This window comes from Callorhinchus milii, unplaced genomic scaffold (assembly GCF_018977255.1).
Source record: "Callorhinchus milii isolate IMCB2004 unplaced genomic scaffold, IMCB_Cmil_1.0 Scaffold11, whole genome shotgun sequence".
Lineage (NCBI taxonomy): Eukaryota > Metazoa > Chordata > Chondrichthyes > Chimaeriformes > Callorhinchidae > Callorhinchus > Callorhinchus milii.
This window is the reverse complement of record NW_024704752.1, coordinates 7,671,272-7,690,152: the sequence shown is the minus strand read 5'-3', so window position 1 is coordinate 7,690,152 and position 18,881 is coordinate 7,671,272. Positions and strand designations below refer to the sequence as shown.

Below are 18,881 nucleotides of genomic sequence, written 5' to 3'. Positions count from 1 at the left end.
AGGCTTTTAGATCATTTGATCTGCTTCTGTAGCAGATGAAATGTCTGGTATCCAGCCGTTCTAAATTGCTCAATGCCGCCCTGTCTCTCTCCATGCCTCCCTCTCCTCCCCCACTACCCCCCCAAAACACCACCAGAAAAATAAATTCTGGCTTCAGTAACAGTATCAGAAGGAGGGAGCAATGTAAAATGGTGCCTCTGTTTCATACTGACTTCAAAGCTCAGTCTAGCGGGACAGAGCAACGATTACTGGCCCTAAAGAGACTAGAGCAAGTTTCATAGCCAAAATGGTGGTTGGAAACACAACCTGCAAACAATTTCCAGTGATTTGCTGAGATGTACAGAGCAGTTCCAAGTTCATTCCCTGGTCCATGCTGAGTTAACTGGTCTGAGTTGGGGTGGTACTTAAGGATATTAGAGTTGGGCTCAGCAATTGGGTTAGGGCGGGGAAAATTCAGGGATCCCCATCCCTCAACACTATCTTGTGTTGGAGTCTTGCGTGTGTGACGGGTGGGTAAGGATTGAATCAGGTTCCAATGCCAAAGCTCACAGGCATTGCTCAATGTGAAGAATGGCACTGGGTGTGGAACTGTAGAGCCCCAGTAGAAAGAAAAAGGAGTCAAACGTGCTCAGGGGAGAAGGAGGAGGTGGTGGTGGAAGAAACAAATTGGGGCAGAAATTAGTGTGATTAAAAAAACTGTACTGGAGCAAACGTTTACCGCTTTCTGGATTTTGCTATCAGCCCTAAGCTATCGAGAGCCATCCAAAAATAATAATAATAATAATTTGGTCACTCAATCCACGACTGTTTGTGGGATACTGCTGTGCACAACAGGCTGCCCCTTTTTGCCAACAAAATACACAGTCAATCCACTTTACAGTATACTCTGTGAAGCAATTTGAGACATCTCAATAATGTAATAAGGCACTACATCAAATGCAAGGGTTATTATCCCCCACCCTCTATGTGTCAAAGGTGGAGTGATCCCAGGAATTACTGAACCACTTCAGATTGTGAATGAGGCATAAGATGCTCGCAAGAAAAAACAGAAACTCAAATGACTTCAGCTCAGAAAAAACGGTAGAGGTATTTGTAGGGAGTACATTTTATTGACTGGAGAATTATTGATGAATAGTTTTACTGTTAGAGGGAGTAAGGGTAGCGCAGAGTTTTCCAGTCGGGGGCTGCTTATTGTTTGAAATTTGTTTTGGTTTGCTAAAACCAATATTGTCCTTCACACTGGCCGGAATGCCTTTCTTAATTTACTTTCCTCTACAGACTTCCGTTCTGGTGAAGCAATGGATACAGATTGCAATACAAATTTAAATAATAAATGCATTGTTGATGAGACAGCGCAGAGGAAAGCAACGAGGATGATCCCCAGTGTAGAGGAATAAACTATTAGACAAGCTAGGGCTCTTCAGTCTTGGATCGGTGAGATTATATGGGCTGAAGGGCCTTCTTCATCCAAACTAATCTTGTGTGATCTTGTGTGTGATGAGTTAGTGCTTTCTGTAGTGCAATGGAGAAAATTAGAGGGAGAACAAAATGTATTCAAAAAAAGACTTCTCCCTCATAATAGCATCTGCAGATTAATGAACACTAGCACAAAGTCAGGCATGTAACCCATAGGGGAGTCTGCAGCTCATTTACCTGCTACGCTTGCTCAAAGACAACTGGGCAGAGATAAAGAGCCATAAATGAGAGGGAATATGAAGGAGCAGCAAAAAAAATACAGAAATGCATAATTGTGAAATACTTATGAGGGTACTTATCTGATCTGTGTAATTGTCTCTTCTATTCAGTAATGCCAGTGAATTGTAAACATGCAAATAGTCAGATTGCATCTTAAATTGTCTTTGATCATATGAAGGCATACAGTTTCTGTTCAACTATGCCAACTTCAAAGATTATTACACCGTTTGTAGAGTTCAAATTATTTTCCATTCAGAATAGGAGGGAGACCTGAAACTACATTTGATAACTCCACACAGGCAGATTCCAACCCCAGGAAATACCCATCTCGGGTAACCTGAAGATAATGTGGTCTGTAACCAGCAGATAATACAGCTCATTGGGCAGAGCAAGACAGGTAAAAACAAGGAACTCATTCTTCCTAGGGAGACTGATTTGCCTTTGAATTATTGTATGTGCTCTTGTGTTCATTCAATGGTGGGAGATGGGGGTTACTTTGTCTAATCTAATCCCATTCCCCACAGAAGAGACAAGGCATTGAGAGATATAGTGAGAGAGTGAATCTGTGGTATTTACCAATCAGGTAGGAATTGGAAGGGCTTGATCTGACTAGTGACCCCTCTTAAAATTTCTCATCATCAAAAACAAATAGTAATAATATTCCTTGCATTTGATATAGCGCCTTTCACGTCAGGAAGATGTCTTAAAGCACGCCACAGGATATACTGTGTATTTTGTAAGCAAACTTATAAAATGTTAAGTGCTTTGTTAGCCAGTCAGCGCATGTCAGCATATGTAATGTTCTTGTTTAACACTGGCAATATTTTTAACTGGCACATGTGTTGGTGGCATGTCTACTGCCAATTTTGCTCTGTTATTAATAGTGTTTTGATGTTACATACAGTTCAGTAGCTGGGAGTTGAACAGCAGGTTGGTACAGAACATATTTTATAACAAGAAACAACAACAAAATTGAAGGAAATACATTCACTCAACTTGAAGTCAACTTACTCACGAAAAATCACCTTAGTTTGCAGATTGGTGGGTCCTCTGCTTGTGTGTTCATGCCACCATCTTGACTCAGCCTTAACTCTTAGTTGCTTTCCATAAATCAATCCTTTCCTCTATATTGGTACTGTAATAATAATAATAATAATAATCCTTGCATTTGATATAGCGCTTTTCACGTCGGGAGGACGTCCCAAAGCGCTTCACAGAACACATTGTAAAGTGAATTGACTGTATATTTGTAGGCGAACGCGGCAGCCAATTGCGCACAGCAATGTCCCACAAACAGTCGTAGATTGAAAATGACCAATTTATTATTGTTGTTTTTTGGAGGGATTATTATTAGGCTCTGTGTGGAGTAAGGAAACTTGCCCAAGATTTTGCCCTGACTGGAATTGAACCCAGGTCTCTCACTTACAAAGCGAGTGCTCTAACCACTGAGCTACACTGTACTGTGTAAAACAGGCATCAAGTACATATTTCAAGATGTCAGATGTTTTATTCTCCCGCTTTGACAGCCATTTATTCACCTTGTTTGTTCCACATTATTGTCCTGTTCTCTTTGAGCGAGATTGAGAGGCTGGTGTTTCCTGAACTCCAGGTCCCCTGTGATGTTCTGACCCCAAGGAAACAATAAATACCTCCTGAGCAGTGAAACATGCACTACAACTTGCTAATACAACATACAGTATCCCCTCTGATTCACAGCTATTCACAACACCTCCCCACTAACCCCCACAGACACATAAATACAAAATCTCAAGTCAATTTAAATGAGAAGTGGAAGTTCCCATGGATCTATCATTCGCATTGTTTCCAACATTTTCATTTTTAGGCAAAAATACCCATTAGATTTCATTCAAAGTTCTTTTGATGTATATATCTCTAAATCTAATAAAACATAATTTTTTTAGTTGTCAGGAACTTGTCAATTCCTTTTTACAACTCCTTATATATTCTTGTTCTGCCATTTGTCTGCTGGTCTGTTAAACATGCCTTCACCCTTCACAAGATCAGTTCAGATGAAGAAGGCCCTTCTGCCCATCTGATCTCATCCTTCCAGAATACCCGCCCTACCATCATCCCAACACAGCATCAGGTTGCTTTTCAAATGAGTCAAGTATCCTAGCCTCAACCACCCACCCTCCTCTTTACCCTCTGGGAAAATAAAAAAAAATTCTGGTGTCTACCTTACTGTCTTTGAGCTTCGTTCTGGGTTCAGATTTTCAATCCCATTGAAAATGCTGTACACTTCTACGAGGTCCGCATGAGAAATCTTCTCTCAAGACTGAAGAGCCCTAGCTTGCCCAGTCATTGCTCATAACTCATTCCTCTAACACATCCTCATTGCTCTCCCCTGCATTGCATCTAGAGCCTGACCAGCCCTTATATCATGTTGACTAGAACTGTATCCTGTACTCCAGGTGGGGTCTGACCAGATCACGATACAGCTTGAGTATCAGATCTAGGGAATCTGAATTCAACTGATTTGGCAATATAGGCCAGCATCCTGTTTACCTTCTTTATTGCTGCCTCTAAACCGATGTCCTCTTGTTTTACTGTTTCGGTACATCCTAAAGTTCTGAACTGGGGTTACATTTTCAATCCAATTTAACATGTTATACAGTTCTACAAGGTCCCCTCTGTTTTGATATTGTGAGCAACGAGTCAATGAACACCCCTGGATCTGTTTCAGCTTCCTCCTTGACAAATTCTATCCCACCCAATGAGTGCCTGCATTTCCTATTTTTACTTCCAGTAGGTAGTACCTATACTATATGTATTCAACTTCATTTGCCAGTTATCAGCCCATGTGTATTGTAAACAAATGTCTCAGAACACTTAACAATGAGAGCGGAGGGCATTGAGCAAGAATTGGTGGAAATCCAGAGGTGATCAAAGGCATAGTCGAAGAGATGAGCATTTTGCAAGTGTATGCCAGCAGGTAGGTTCTGGAAGAGAGTTCCAGTGGACAGAGGGTTGCCTAATGCCTGAAAGCTCAGCTCCTGTTAGTGGAGTGGGGAAGGCTGGAACAAGGGGTAAAGTGGTCAGAGACAAAAAGAGCAGAGCACAGTTGGGAAGTGCCTAGGTGCCAATTGGCTCAGTCCGAAGGTGTGGAGGAGAGAAGGTTTTAACCAAGTAGTTTGAGCATTGGCACATGAAACTCATAAGCCAATTGTAAAAACGGCTCATAAATTATAATATTTATTATATCTGAAATTTCCCTTTTTTTTTCAAAGCTTACTTGCCCTGACACGTTGGTCAATTGTCTAACAAGAGGTTAGCCAAAAAGACATCAAGTTCACAGATGAGCTGAATGACCTTGGCTCTACCTTTGATGATGAGCGGTGGTTTTGCACTGGTCTGAGTGATGGACAATTCTAGGTACAGTCAGTACAAAAAGCATTGGAGTCACCCAGCAGTTCAGTCGCCAAGGGTCAGCATCTGCTTTCTCACCCACTAAACCTGTCCTAGCAAGTTTGTTTAATAACAGTCTCTCAATGGCTCACTTGGTTTTACCATTGCCCAGTGAAGTGCTGAGCCAAGAGGCCAGGAGCATCCCAGGTTCAATCCCAGTCTGTGCTGTTTTATCTGGACCCAGCAAAGGTAATGGCACTGGAATTGACATCTGTGTCCTTGACTAGGAGAATAAAATTCCGGAATAGACCAATAAAATTGCCCTTCAATCATCTCTCTGCCAATGTAAATATTACTTTCCGAGTTCAGGATCTCATGTAATAATCCCATATAATCTGAAGGTAGTGCTCAGATTGTATTTTGTGCTATGTGGCTGGTCTCCAGGCTCTGTATCTTTTCTCTTACACTTTTCCCTGCTTTGCTTTTCAGGCTTGTATATGTGACGGTAAATCAGCATGTCGCTGCGATGGACTGAAAGGCAATAAGGTAAGAGACAGTGATTTCTATGCATCTCTATGAATTGTGCAGTTGCACAAGCTAACGCACTCTTAACTGAGCTCTATGTAAAAACAACTGAACAACTCACTTATAATGATTCCATTTGATTTAGCCCCTTATCATACATTGCAGCATCTCAAAGCAATTCAGGATCTTACTGCAAAGAATGGTGACTATATATTTTAAGTCTTGTTACTTTATGCTATAATATTGAGATACGCTTTAAGTTTTTACAAAAAACAGATACCAGGTAAGGTCAGTTATTGATGTTGGATACTCCTTTAAGAATAAATGGACAATTAACAAAGAGACAATAAAAAAGGGCAGGAAGTACAATAGGACACTGGGAGTGGGACAAAATGTGTGATTCAGAGTAGTGATTTATTGAGTTTGGATTGACAAATAAAGAAGATACTAACACATCTTTGATTTTGATTGAGTTATATTAGAGTTAGGTGATTCATATATGCCCCAATGATAACACCTGTAACTGCAGACTGTAAACGTACTGTATGAGAGATCAGTTATTTTGCCTGAGAAAGTACAGCAGCTGAATGTACTGTGCACATCTCCTGTGGTGTGAAGCTAGTGCAATACACAAAGAAAATCTCTCCAAAAAATGACACCACTTTAAGAGCAGAAAGGTCGAAAGAGGTTTAAGGTTTTGTTTCCTTGATGTGGACAGTTTGCGAGTACAATATCGCCCCCTGGTACAGAAGAAAGATTCTGCATCAGCTGTGAACATGCTACAATATGGACAAGAGTGGAAGGAAAAACAATGACTAAAGGGACCTGTGGACACCAATTGCAAACACTAGCAAACTTTTCATTATTCTGTGTGTACTGTATATGGAAATAATGGGCTACCATAGCTTTAATATGCATGGTACAGAAACCTTGTCATAATATCACCAGCCAGTCAGTACTTGTGTATTTGTTATGTGTTAGTCATTTAAAATCCAACTCAAACATAACTTTACATGAGTCATATATGATGCGACTTATGCAATTTTTACATAACTCATACTTTGCATAAGTCATATTAAATTTATGGTCCCAAGTGATATGACTTATGTGAGGTTTACTATAATAAAGTATTCAGGGACAGTAACAGTTCACGTTTAAGGATCAGTATTTAAGTTATATTCAGGGATTGTAATGGAGTAACAATCAGGGTGATGGGATTCTCTAGATATAAACTAGCTGGTACAATCTTAAAGGGGGATGAAGGAACAGAGAGACCTAAGCATTCATATAAGTAAATCTTTGAAGGTGGCAGGGCAGGTAGATAAAGCTGTTAAAAATGCATATAGGATACTAGGCTTTATAAATCGGGGCATAGAATAGTCAGGAAGTAATGATGAACCTTTATCAGACACTGGTTAGGTCTCAGCTAGAGACTGTGTTCATTTCCAGGCACCATACTTTAGGAAGGAGGTCAAGGCATTGGAGAGAGTGCAACGGAGATTTACCAGGATGGTACCAGGAATGAGCTACTTCAGTTATCAGGAGAGACTAGAGAAGCTAGGATTATTCTCCTCGGAGCAGAAAAGCTTAAGAGGAGACTTAATAGAAGTTTTCAAAATTATGAGGGGATTCGATAGGGTGAACAAGAAGAAACTATTTCCAATGGCGAGTGGGTCGGTAACCTGAGGACACTGATTTAAAACAATTATTAAAAGAAACAGAGAGGAGGTGAGAAGAAATGTTTTCACACAGCGAGTTATTCTGATCTGGAATGCATTGCCTGAAAGGGTGGTGGTAGCCGATTCGATAACAACTTTTAAAAGAGAAGTAGCTAATTATTTGGGGAAGACAAGTTTGCAGGGCATGATGGACTGAATGACCTCCTTTTGTGCTGTATAATTCTATGATTCTATGATTTCAACAGGAAGGTGGTAAGAAAGTGGAAAAAGTTCAATACTTGCATATCCACTCATCTGTCTTCCATTTCCTTTCAGGGTGAGAGAGGTTTTCCTGGTATTCAAGGTTTGCCAGGGCAACCAGGACATTCAGGTCGAGAAGGCCCCATTGGCCCAGAAGGTTTCAAGGTGGGTTATGTCTAAAATGGTCATATTGCAGCTTCTTCTAATGACACATAACAGAGGGGACTTTGCAAAGTGTGGTTCGGAGACAGAGTAATGTATTGCAGATGGTCCCTGTTTACTTGTAGAAAGCCACTTCAGACTATTTATACATGAACTGTGGAAGGAGAAGGTTTGATGAGCCCGAAAACTTTTCCATTTTCTAACATTTTTTTGGCACTTAATTTCTACCGGTTGGAAAATGTTCCCAGAGGTTGTTGTTATTATTGGAAGGTTCACCACCTGGTGATGAGCTAATCTGTTTCAATGAGGTTTGTTAATAGCAGTGATGAGAAGAATTTAGTTACAGTGTGTGTGTTTAACGAGATTTCTAACAGCAGTGTTACAAGATTCTGGTGTAAAAAGATTTGATTGCCGCCTAATTTTTTTTTAATATTAACAGGGAGAACCAGGCTACCCCGGACAACAAGGTATAAAAGGCTTGATGGTGAGTTGGATATCCTAGAACAGGAGATATACCATGTCATCATATATGTGGGTAATACAGTATAACTAAAATGTATTGTACACGTGCGTGTGTTCTGGCAAATCTTGTGTGCACAGGCTTACGTAGTTAATCAAGCTGTGCGCATTCTTGTGTACAAACACGTGTGTGGTCTGGGCCATTGATGTGTCCACTATTATTCAAATGCATTTGCTTAATCTCTGCTGCAGTAACCTCACAAGTCAGTTATTTTATTTCCACAGGGATTGCCAGGTTTGCCAGGATTTCCCGGGATTGCTGCTCTTCCGGTAAGTTATTTTTCCCCATGGCACAGTGGCTGGTTTATGCATCATCACAGGACAGAATAAAGCCCTCAGCAGCACAGGGAAAACAGAGGGTATAGATTATTTGTTGCAAGAAGCTTCCAAACAGCATTGAATTAGATACAGTAGAAAAGAAGAGAAAAAGCTCACATAGTTTAGGTTAAATACTGGTTTAAGACTTCCGCATATTGGGTCGCTACACAGTGCAGAGTAAAGCCCTCATAACACAGGTTAGATACAAAGGAATATCTACACCGGGGTTCTGTTTAGGATATCCTGCCTTTCATAAGCTTCAACATACACGTTATTCGGCACTGGCAGTGTCAATGTCAATAGTGAATCACAGCACATAATCGGCATCTCAAACAAATCCCCCGAGACTCAAATGGCTCATAAACATTTCTTAAAACTAATTCCTTGAAACTGATTAATTCCTCATTGCTATCTCTCCCATTGCTGTTGATCAGTCACAGTTTATGAGCAAAACTTCAGTTTATTTTTGCTCTTTAGGGCATCCCTGGACAAGATGGTCCTCCAGGTCGTAAAGGTATCCCAGGGTGCAATGGCACAAAGGTACGTTCCACGTGAAGTGTCTACAATACCTGAGCAGACACGAGGGAAGTCCTGAACTGGAATAGTGGTCAGATCTTCGCACTTAGACTTTTTTTTATTGTGATTTACTCGTAATGTGAGGATTCTGAGAGACTGAGAACATCCGCTCTTTCTGCTTTTCAGGGGGAGCCTGGTCACCCCGGAGCTCCCGGTTTGAAAGGACCTCCAGGCTGCGTGGTAGGTGCTGAGAATGCTGAAAATCCCTTGGGTGTAAGAGACCTATGTAGACAAGTGTGGATACATACTTCTTCTAGCGCACGACCACATAAACAAACATACATATGTGGTAAGGGTGATGTACTTCCAGTTATCGGAAGGAAACCCCATTTGGATTTCTTAATTAAGCCATTTCCCTGGTTTGAACAATATGAACGAGTATTTATAGCACAGCCATTGTGAATCCTGGTTGCTTGTTTAAAGATCATGATTCAAAACTAATTCTGGAATTATATTTGTCTCAATCCTGTTTTTCAGGGTTTCCCGGGTTCACCAGGACCACAGGTAAGTAAGTCACCGTAACAATAAACACCTTCACCTTCTCTATTAACAACTAGGTGATTACAAAGGCATACAGAATGGCTACAAATAAGCTAAAACTAGAGACTCAGGGCTTGCCTTTGGATTTTAATTTACTATATCTTATTTTTGAACTTAAAATTTTTGTAACGTCTATTTTTTTTCTGGTGAGAGTGACAATTCACCCTCGGACACATGACATTTCACACAGAGAGACAGGAAGGTAAAGAGGACGTGAAACTCATACATGGGCAGAGAGGTGAAGACTCATAAATGGGCAGAGAGGTGAAGAGCCATACAGATAAACATTTATACATTCATACACCCTATGAAGGGACTATCAAGATTCATGTGGGGAGGGACAGCGAGGTGATGGTTTATGAAAGTAGGAACAATGAAGATTCATACACAGACAGTAATGCTCATTACCAATTAAGTAAAATAATTTACAGCATAATACTTTTGATCATCCTACAGTCACCAACCTCCTTCCCCCCCTTCCCTGCTCGATTTCTGGTACTATCACTGTAAATTTAAGGCTTCATGAAAGTGCCATATAAAATCAATTTGTTGTCATTGTTGCACAGGTTAAGAACTGCATGCAATATTTTTAAATACTTCTGTTACAGTACTCATGTAGCTCACTGTATAAGAATCTCTGGATTACTGACCGTCTAGCTGTATGGAGTACCTCTTTAAACAACAGGCTGAGGATTAAAGTGATAACTGTTTAACGTTGACTCTGTTTTTCCCGAAGGGTGATCCATCTCCGGGCCCACGCTGCAAACTACAAGAGAAAGGAAATTCTGGCTGCGAAGGTCCTCTAGGGCCCCCAGTAAGTTTAACGTGGGAGTGTATGTACAAGACGTGATGTCTGGGTGTGATTTGTGTAGGGTGTTATATGCACAGGTGAGCTAAATCCAGGCTGTGATACAAACAATGTGTAATATATATAGGGTGTGATATGTACAAGCTGTAATATGTACACAGTTGTCATATTAGGGTGTGATATGTACAGGGTTAAATAATGTAAGTACAGGGTGTAATATGTACAGGGTGTACTGTATACAAGTGTGTTATAACCAGTGTACATATCCAAGGTGTGACATGAATAGTGTGTGATTACTTTGTACATGGTGCATTTCAATTGTGTGTTTATTTGTTTACCAACACAATATATTAAAAATTATGAAATATTTAATTTAAGGGTAACCCAGGAATAAAAGGAGCAATAGGTCCAGTTGGGCCATCAGGACCTCCAGGACAGCAGGTAAGTGTCTCTCTACACTGAGGGTTGTTGAAGTGCTTTCTAGAGGATGAAGTATCACTGTTTGTGTAGTGGGCAGTGAAAAGTCACACACTTTACCTACTTTGCTGGTTGCTTGAACTGGACTTGAACTGCAATTGCTGCTGTGTGCGTCCAGCCTGCCTCTACACCTTTAAGGCCAAGTTAATGGGCCTTACTGCATATATATATAGGGTGTGATCTGGTGGTACCGGCTGGTTTTAATCTCCAGACGTGGATTGGTCTGAGTTCGGTACAGGCCAGTAATTTAATTCTTTCATTGCTAGTCTGCACTGATCTATCCTAGGGAATTGGAAAGACATGCGGGGTAGATGATGCTGAATTGAGCTCGAGATTATAGGATTGCAGGTTGAATTTTCCATCTCTAACCCAGAGGAATTGCAGCACCCTCAGCTTTACCCTGGCTAAGATTAGATAATCCAGCACACTCAGTTTTATTGATCAACAGCATAATATTTTCATTTTTAAAAAGAGATTCTTCTGTTCATTTTAAGCATTTCTGAAGTCGTTTCTGGAGCTGCGTTAGCCGGAAATGTGTGACTACTGTTGAATTTGTATTTATTTCTGATGGTATCTGTTGCTAGGGTCCAGTAGGGATGCCAGGTCATCCAGGGTTGAAGGTATGTATGACATCTACAGATGCTTTCATTTAGTTTCTGACTATGAACCCAAAGATTTGTTGTTAAAGAACGCTTTGATGAACATTCTTTTGCACAGGGCAATATGGGATTGGGCTTCGAGGGATTCACAGGAGACAAGGTGAGAGAACGCAGTTTTGAGTTGGGATTTTAGCTGTCATTAATACCTTTGGAAATGAGATCATTTGTGTGTTTTAATTAGATTTTGGCACAAGTGCTGGAAAATGGATTGGTTCTTGTAAGAACATCTATGACTGAAACCGCACTCGTATTGCAATGGTTTGGTAGTATGTCAGACATTCAGAAGCTAGTAAAAAGAATAAGAAATTATAATAGCCTGGAATGTTTTTTCACTGAATCCATGACTGTTTGTGGAACGCTGCTGTGTGCAATTTGCTGCTGTGTTTCACCCACAAAATATACAGTCAATTCACTTTACGGTATATTCTGTGAAGCACTTTGAGACGTCTCAACGCTGTAACAGTGCATTATATCAAATGCAAGGATTATTATTATTAATTTATGGCATACAGACTAAAAGGTATTTTGTGTTGCTTGATAAGTGATCCTTCTCTTAACTCTAGTCCCCAACCTCCCGGTCTGTTCATCGCTGGCTTTTTTTCCCTTTCTCTATTGTTATCAATACTGAAATGATCGTAGCAGAACTTTCCTCCCAGCTTCTGATGCAATCTTGATTCTTTCCTCATCTTCACTCCATTCGAATTAAAATGCAGGCACAGATGGTCCAGTAACACTATTCACTCTCCAATCTGTCATCATCCCTTCAATCAGCCAAGAATATGTCCCTCCCAATGTGTAATATGCCCGGTTCATTATTTCTCATCTATATCCCCTACATCCGCATTTCTTCACTCTCTGTGAACTGTAATATTATCCACCAACCTTTGTATTCTCAGCGGACTTCAAGTGCTCCTTTGAAGATATTAACTAGCCTTTCACCTAACCTTTCATATGCCCGTTCCTCTTGTGTAGAACAGCCGCAGATTTGCAAGTTCTAATTAATGTCATCCTCAATCTTCTTTATTTCAACCTTTCACACAATAACTGGCCAACAATCCCTCAGATAAAACAAAATGGTCATTCAGTTCTTGGTGTTTGAGGGACATTGCTGTGAGCAAATTGGCTGCTGCATTTGCATACAAAATACACGGTCACTACACTTTACAGTAAATCCAGTGAAGTGCTTTGAGACATTTCGATGATGTGATAAGGCACTATTATTATTACTGTATTTATAATGGTCATATCTCAACCATTACCTATCTGTCCTTCTGCATATTTCTAGTCATATCTCAGTTGCAACGTTCTCAGTTGTTTTATCTCAGATAGCAAACCCTTGGATCATATCTCTCGCTAACCTGTGGTACTTGTGTTGGATGCAGGGTGTGAAAGGTTTTCCTGGGCCTCCAGGTAGTCCAGCAGATTTCAAGGAAGGGACTGGGCCGCGTATCTTAATTAAAGGAGAGAAGGTAAGTCACAAGATAGGTTAAAAACCCACTTAGCTGATGGGCTGCCCGTGATCATGTGATATTCAACACTCTTGCACATCAATCACACTTGCGATCAGCCCTTTTGATCTCTTCTGCATCTTGTCTGATACAAGTGTATTTATTTTGTCTAGGTGTAGCCCAAATGCATAACCTCCATAAGTTTATAATCTACTGTTCTAGCCATGTATGTTAATATTGATTTGCTTTTGCAATTGCTTTTGCAATGAGGTATGTTCCTAATATTGAAAGTCAGGTGTTCACTAACTCCCCCGTTGATTAAGTAAATCTTTCCACACGCATATTTCACACATAGTTTACACATGATGCAATATAGACCCCATTGAATGAAATCATGGTTCTTTTTAAACAGGGTCAACCAGGACCCACCGGAGACCAAGGATTACCAGGGCTCCCGGGTTTACAAGTAAGTAGTCTTGGCCATATCAACCTGCCCGCTCCCTCTGCTCAGCAGGTCCCAGCTTGCTCCATGCCTGGCATGCCCCAACATCGGAGGTCGGGCCTTCAGCCTCTCTGCTCCCACCCTATTCCATCCCACAGTCCCTTCACCTTGCTCCCTCCCTTGACCCCTTCAAGGCATGACTCAAGACCCTACTCTTCGACTGCGCCTTCGGCCATCCTCCTACCCCTACCCTCTCTGCCCTCCACCCCTCCTGATCCCAAACCCCTGCTTGGGTCCAAATCTCTGACTATCAAGCTCTTTAGGATGTCCTCTCGACGTGAAAGGCCTATACAAATGTAATTTGCTGTTGTTGTTGATCACTGAATGGTGCCAGGGTGAGTACCTTAACCAGATTGCCTTTGGGATAAATTGACAGATTTCCTTCAGCTTGTGTTTGTGAAAACAAAGAATTTATCTCACAACTGAAATTGCTTACGGACTTTGGGAGGCGGAACTTTTTCTTATATCGTGAAACCAAAGTGAAGAGAAGAGCAGGATATCAACAAGAGAGAAGACAAGATAAAATCAAGACCAAAGTTCCTCTCCTTGGAACACAAGAGCTGTTGAATTCTTCCTTTCATCTTAAATAAAAATAATCCTTACCTTTCACACCGGTAGAACATCTTAAAGTAGTTCACAGGATACAGTCTCAAATGAAGTGTATTTTGTAAGCGAGCGCTTACAACTAGTTGGCTTAAAGAACTTTAAAACCAAGAGGAGCAAGTGGTTAGGTGAAAGCCAATTGGTTGCAAGAAGAAAGGACAACTATAGTTGCTCTTGTATTCTTGGTATAGAGGATTTAGTTACATCACAGGTTACAGTGCCAGTGTATTCTCTGAGGTAGGATACCTGTGTTTGTTATCAGCTGCTGGTGTGTGCAATAAGGGTGAACATAGAGGTATCAAATAACATAGGTTCACCAGCTCCACATACCTTACATACCTGCCTTATTCACTTAGATCACAGATTATTAACCAGACTTGTTGAGTTATCTCTTCGAGGTGGGGGAGGGGGGAATCAGACGGTATCTGATTGCTTTCCAGTGAAACCTGCTGGTGTGGATTCGAGTTCAGCATGTGTGTGGATGCCAGAAGAGGATTGGGTTTGGCTCCCTCACAGTCAAATCACCTGCCAACCCTCACTGGACAGTCCTCCATAAGAAGATTGGTCACATGGGGACCAGAGGGCATCCACTGCTCATGAAGTTATATCCTACCCTGAGTCCGCACTTTCTGGAGATGAAGGGAAGATAAATGGAAGGGGAAAAAAAATCTTAAAAAGGAAGCAAGAAAACTCCTTTAATTTCTGCTTGATCCATATAGAAAATTGTCCAATCTGCACTCATCGTTGACATTAGCCAAGGCTACCCGTTAGACCCTCAATGTACATTTGAGACCTGAAAATTCTCATGGTTAAGCCTATGGCCGATATATTAAATTTTAACATAGTGCAGAATTTTGGAAAATTCTTAAATTAATTTTAAGAACTGCTTCCAAACTAAAGATGAATTTAAGAATTTTTCGAAATTCCGCAGAATCTTAAGATCACAAAGCAAGGACAGTCTGGAATTTCAGGCCTCGTGTGGGTTATTAGCAATCGTGTTATTGTTAAACCATGAAAAAGCAAACACTTTAATGGTTCCTTTTTATCATGCAGGGTTCCTCTAACGGTGAGTGCAAAGGTGACCAAGGTGATCATGGAGATCCAGGGTTTCCGGTATGGAACAATTCCAGAAATGTAGATTATATTATGTTGTTCACTTCTGAAACTCAGTCTTTATTTGGAATTCTTTTTAAGAACGGCAGAAAAACAGCTTCCAAATTAAGACTAAATTGCACAATTTTCCACAATTCTTCACACTCTTAAATTTCAAAACAAGATGGTTTTCCAGGCTAAAATACTCAATGAAATCTTAGGCCTTAGGTGAACATCCCAAAGGTAAGAGGTAGAAAGGAGTAGATAGATCAGTACATTGAGAGCATTAAGGGATATGAGGAAATGGGATTAAAAAATCTGACATGATCTGATACAGTGCCAGAAGATATCAAATGGCCTTCTCCTGTTCCTAGAGCTTGGGAGAACCAGAGTCGGCATAGAGGAGACACTTGGCAATCTAAAACAATAACTCAAATGTTCTCAACAATCGCAAGGCACTTCTAATATGTCATATAGAAAAGGCCAGGATACTTATTGTGTTCTGTATCACACACAATAGACACAGGCACCACTTGCTCATCTTTGCATATTAAGATGTAGAATTTATCAGTAATGGAATAAAGCAAGTGACTTTTTTATCCTTTATTTCAGGGAAGAGAGGGGCTATGTGGAGCACCAGGACTCCAAGGCATTCGGGTTGGTGCAATTTCCATTTATCTAACATTTAGTTATTTATTTGAAATGATTTCTCTCTGAGGGCAAGCCGTGCTGAGCACTGCCCAGTTCCGTATTGGCAGTTGTTAACATTATTGCTTTGTCATGTCTCTCGCCAATTGCGTTTAAAATAATATTAATCCTCGCATTTGATTTGATGTATCAGAGACTGTATATTTCTAGGCATTGTGCAGAATATTATGTTAAAAAAATTAATCTTTCCAAAGTTGAAGCCAAACAGCACCTGAACCAGAAAGGAGGTGAACGCATTATAATTTGTGTTATTGCTGTTTATCCTTTCTCAATTCCAGGGATTGAAAGGTGATCTGGGTTTCCCAGGAAATCCAGGGCAAAGTGGCAGTCCAGTGAGTGATTATTATTAGCAGAAGACTGATTGCCACACTAATGGTTTGCTGTAATAATTATATCCAAGTTAAATATTTTAGTTACATACTAAATGTTTTTCCTATTTTCTTCCAGGGAGCGAAGGGAGATATTGGGCCCATAGGACCTCGTGGTCCAGTAAGTATTATCTTGATTTAAAGAGTTCACTAGATTTCAATCTATCTTTAAACATTAGGGACAGATAGGGGGATGTCTCCTGTTCAAAATACTCTGCCAGCTATACTGGAAAATAACATTAATTAAAAAATAATACTCTCATAGAAATTTACTGCTCCTAGAAATGTACTACTCATAAATAAATAATAAGTAATAAGTATTAAAAAATTTAGGATTTACCGTAAAATGTAGGGACTGGAGACCATACATGAAAGTCATGTGTTTAAGTACTGTGTGCAACAGGACTCAGTTCATCGCCAATGTTACTTGTAAAGTCGCTGTTACATTTTGTGCTTGTTGCAGTCAAGGGAAGGAGATGTCCTCGGCTGTGTGAAAGGAGACACTGGCCTGCCGGGCCCTCCAGGATCAAAAGGACAACAAGGATTTCAAGGTGATGATCCATTAATTCAGTCAATTTCAGAGGCTACAGAATCGCTAGCTCAGAGCTCATGTCAATGGTCTGCGCTTGAAACTTGCTTCCCCTGGAATGGATTCCATAGACCTATTTCAGAATTGAAGTATTGGGTGAGATGATCAAACATTTGATGCAGCTTTGTTCTTGTTGAGACCGGGCAATATTCTCAGTTGAGGGAGCATGAGTTGAATAGTGAAAGTATTGGGTTGAATGGCCAGCTATATGGATGCACAGACTATGTAATTCTCCTTAGCTCGAATGCATCAGTGTTTAAATGACAGCAAAATTCATTTAATTACCAACATTTTGTTTGACATATTTTAATCTTTTAAATTTTTAAAAGTTTATTCTCCTAAAACTTTTTAGCGACTCCAAGGATTCTGTATTTCAGAGCAAAAAGCGAAGTCTCTTACGATAATTAAAAAGAATCACTTCTTTCTCATTCTCTAGGAAATTTGGGGCAGCCTGGTAGGCCAGGGAGATCAGGTAAGAGCTATGTTTACCTCTATCATACAAGCAGCCCATAAATACACAGTCAATCCACTTTACAATATATTCTGTGAAGTGCTTTGAGACGTTTCAATGATGTGATAAGGCACTATATCAACTACAAGGATTATTTAAATACAGTACAATTGATATTTACATAGCACTTTTCACGTTGTGAGGATATCCCAAAGTATTTTATAGGATTTACTCTAATGTATAGTGACTATTTTGTAGGCATGCATTTTCCACTGTTTAGTTCTCTCTCTTCCTCTTTTGAAGGTGTTGACTAGTGCTGGGACACTGTTCCACACCATCTGTCACCCTCTGGTGCTTCACCATCCTTCAGGCAAGGACGAGCGGCCCAGTTATAAATAATAGCTGTGTTATTAGTCCATGAAGGGTTAGAATCATGATTATTAGAATGAGAATGAGCTGTCCTTTCTTCCCCACATCCGCGCCACAACTGGCACCGCCTTCCACCACCTCCGGAACATCGCCAGACTACGGCACTACCTCACCACTCACGCTGCTGAAACCCTGGTTCACGCCTTTATCACCTCAAGGCTGGACTATGGGAACTCTCTCCTCGCCGGCCTTCCCAGCACCTCCCTCCACACTGCAGGTCATTCAGAACTCTGCAGCTCGTGTACTGTCCCGCACCAGGGCTTCGGGACCACATCACTCCCACCCTCGCTCGCCTCCACTGGCTCCCCATCCCCCAGAGGATCGAATTCAAGATTCTCATCCTCACCTACAAGGCCATTCACGGCCTTGCTCCCTCCTACCTCTCCGACCTACTGTCCCCCTACTTACCTGCCCGTACCCTCCGTTCCTCTGGCTCCGGTCTGCTCCACGTCCCCCTCCCTAACCACCTTATCTTCGGTGGCTGGGCTTTCAGCCTCTCAGCCCCGAGGCTCTGGAACTCCATCCCCCAGTGCCTTCGCCTTGCTTCCTCCCTTTCCTCCTTCAGGGCCGATCTCAAGACCTTTCTCTTTGACCGTGCCTTCAGCTCCCCTCTCGACTCTCTACCCCTCCTCGCTCCCTCCCTTCCCTCCCCTCACCCTGATCAGTTCCCCCCTGCTCGGGTCCCGACCCAACTGTCCAGCGCCTTGGAACGTCCTCCCGACGTGAAAGGCGCTTTATAAATGCAATCTTGTTGTTGTTGTTGTTGTTGTTGTAGAATCAGGGTCAAGCCCAATCCTGTGCTCTTCATGCACACATATTTTTCAGCAGAGCGCAATGAGGGGAGAACCCTGCTTAACATTTCTGGCTGAGGGGTGCACAGCCCAACTATAATGCCTCTCTTGCTATCCAGTTAACTCAACACACATGTCCTTCAGCCCACCTAATCTCATTCTTCCAGAACACGCACCCTACCATCCTCCTATCACACTCACTCTACCATTCTCCTATCAAGCTATTTATTACCAAGCAAGAGACAAAATGTCTACCTCCCTCAGCTTAAAAATGCAATTCCCTTTGACTTGAAGGTCACAAATAGGACTGAGGTTCAGCCCCTCAGATTCCCAGAA

The 18,881-nt window shown here is 41.2% G+C and overlaps 1 protein-coding gene across 1 annotated transcript; it reads left to right on the top strand.

Annotated features, from left to right (window-relative positions):
- Positions 1-5,074: 5,074 nt before the first annotated feature.
- LOC121849900 (collagen alpha-5(IV) chain-like) lies at positions 5,075-17,282 on the top strand. The gene is made up of 20 exons (XM_042339232.1): positions 5,075-5,140; positions 5,551-5,607; positions 7,581-7,670; positions 8,107-8,151; positions 8,412-8,456; positions 8,982-9,044; positions 9,207-9,260; positions 9,558-9,584; positions 10,357-10,434; positions 10,807-10,869; positions 11,490-11,525; positions 11,623-11,664; positions 12,947-13,033; positions 13,425-13,478; positions 15,171-15,230; positions 15,822-15,866; positions 16,196-16,249; positions 16,365-16,406; positions 16,749-16,836; positions 17,227-17,282. Exons 1-20 carry the CDS (start codon positions 5,075-5,077, stop codon positions 17,280-17,282), a joined length of 1,152 nt encoding a protein of 383 aa, XP_042195166.1.
- The last annotated feature ends 1,599 nt before the right edge of the window (positions 17,283-18,881 follow it).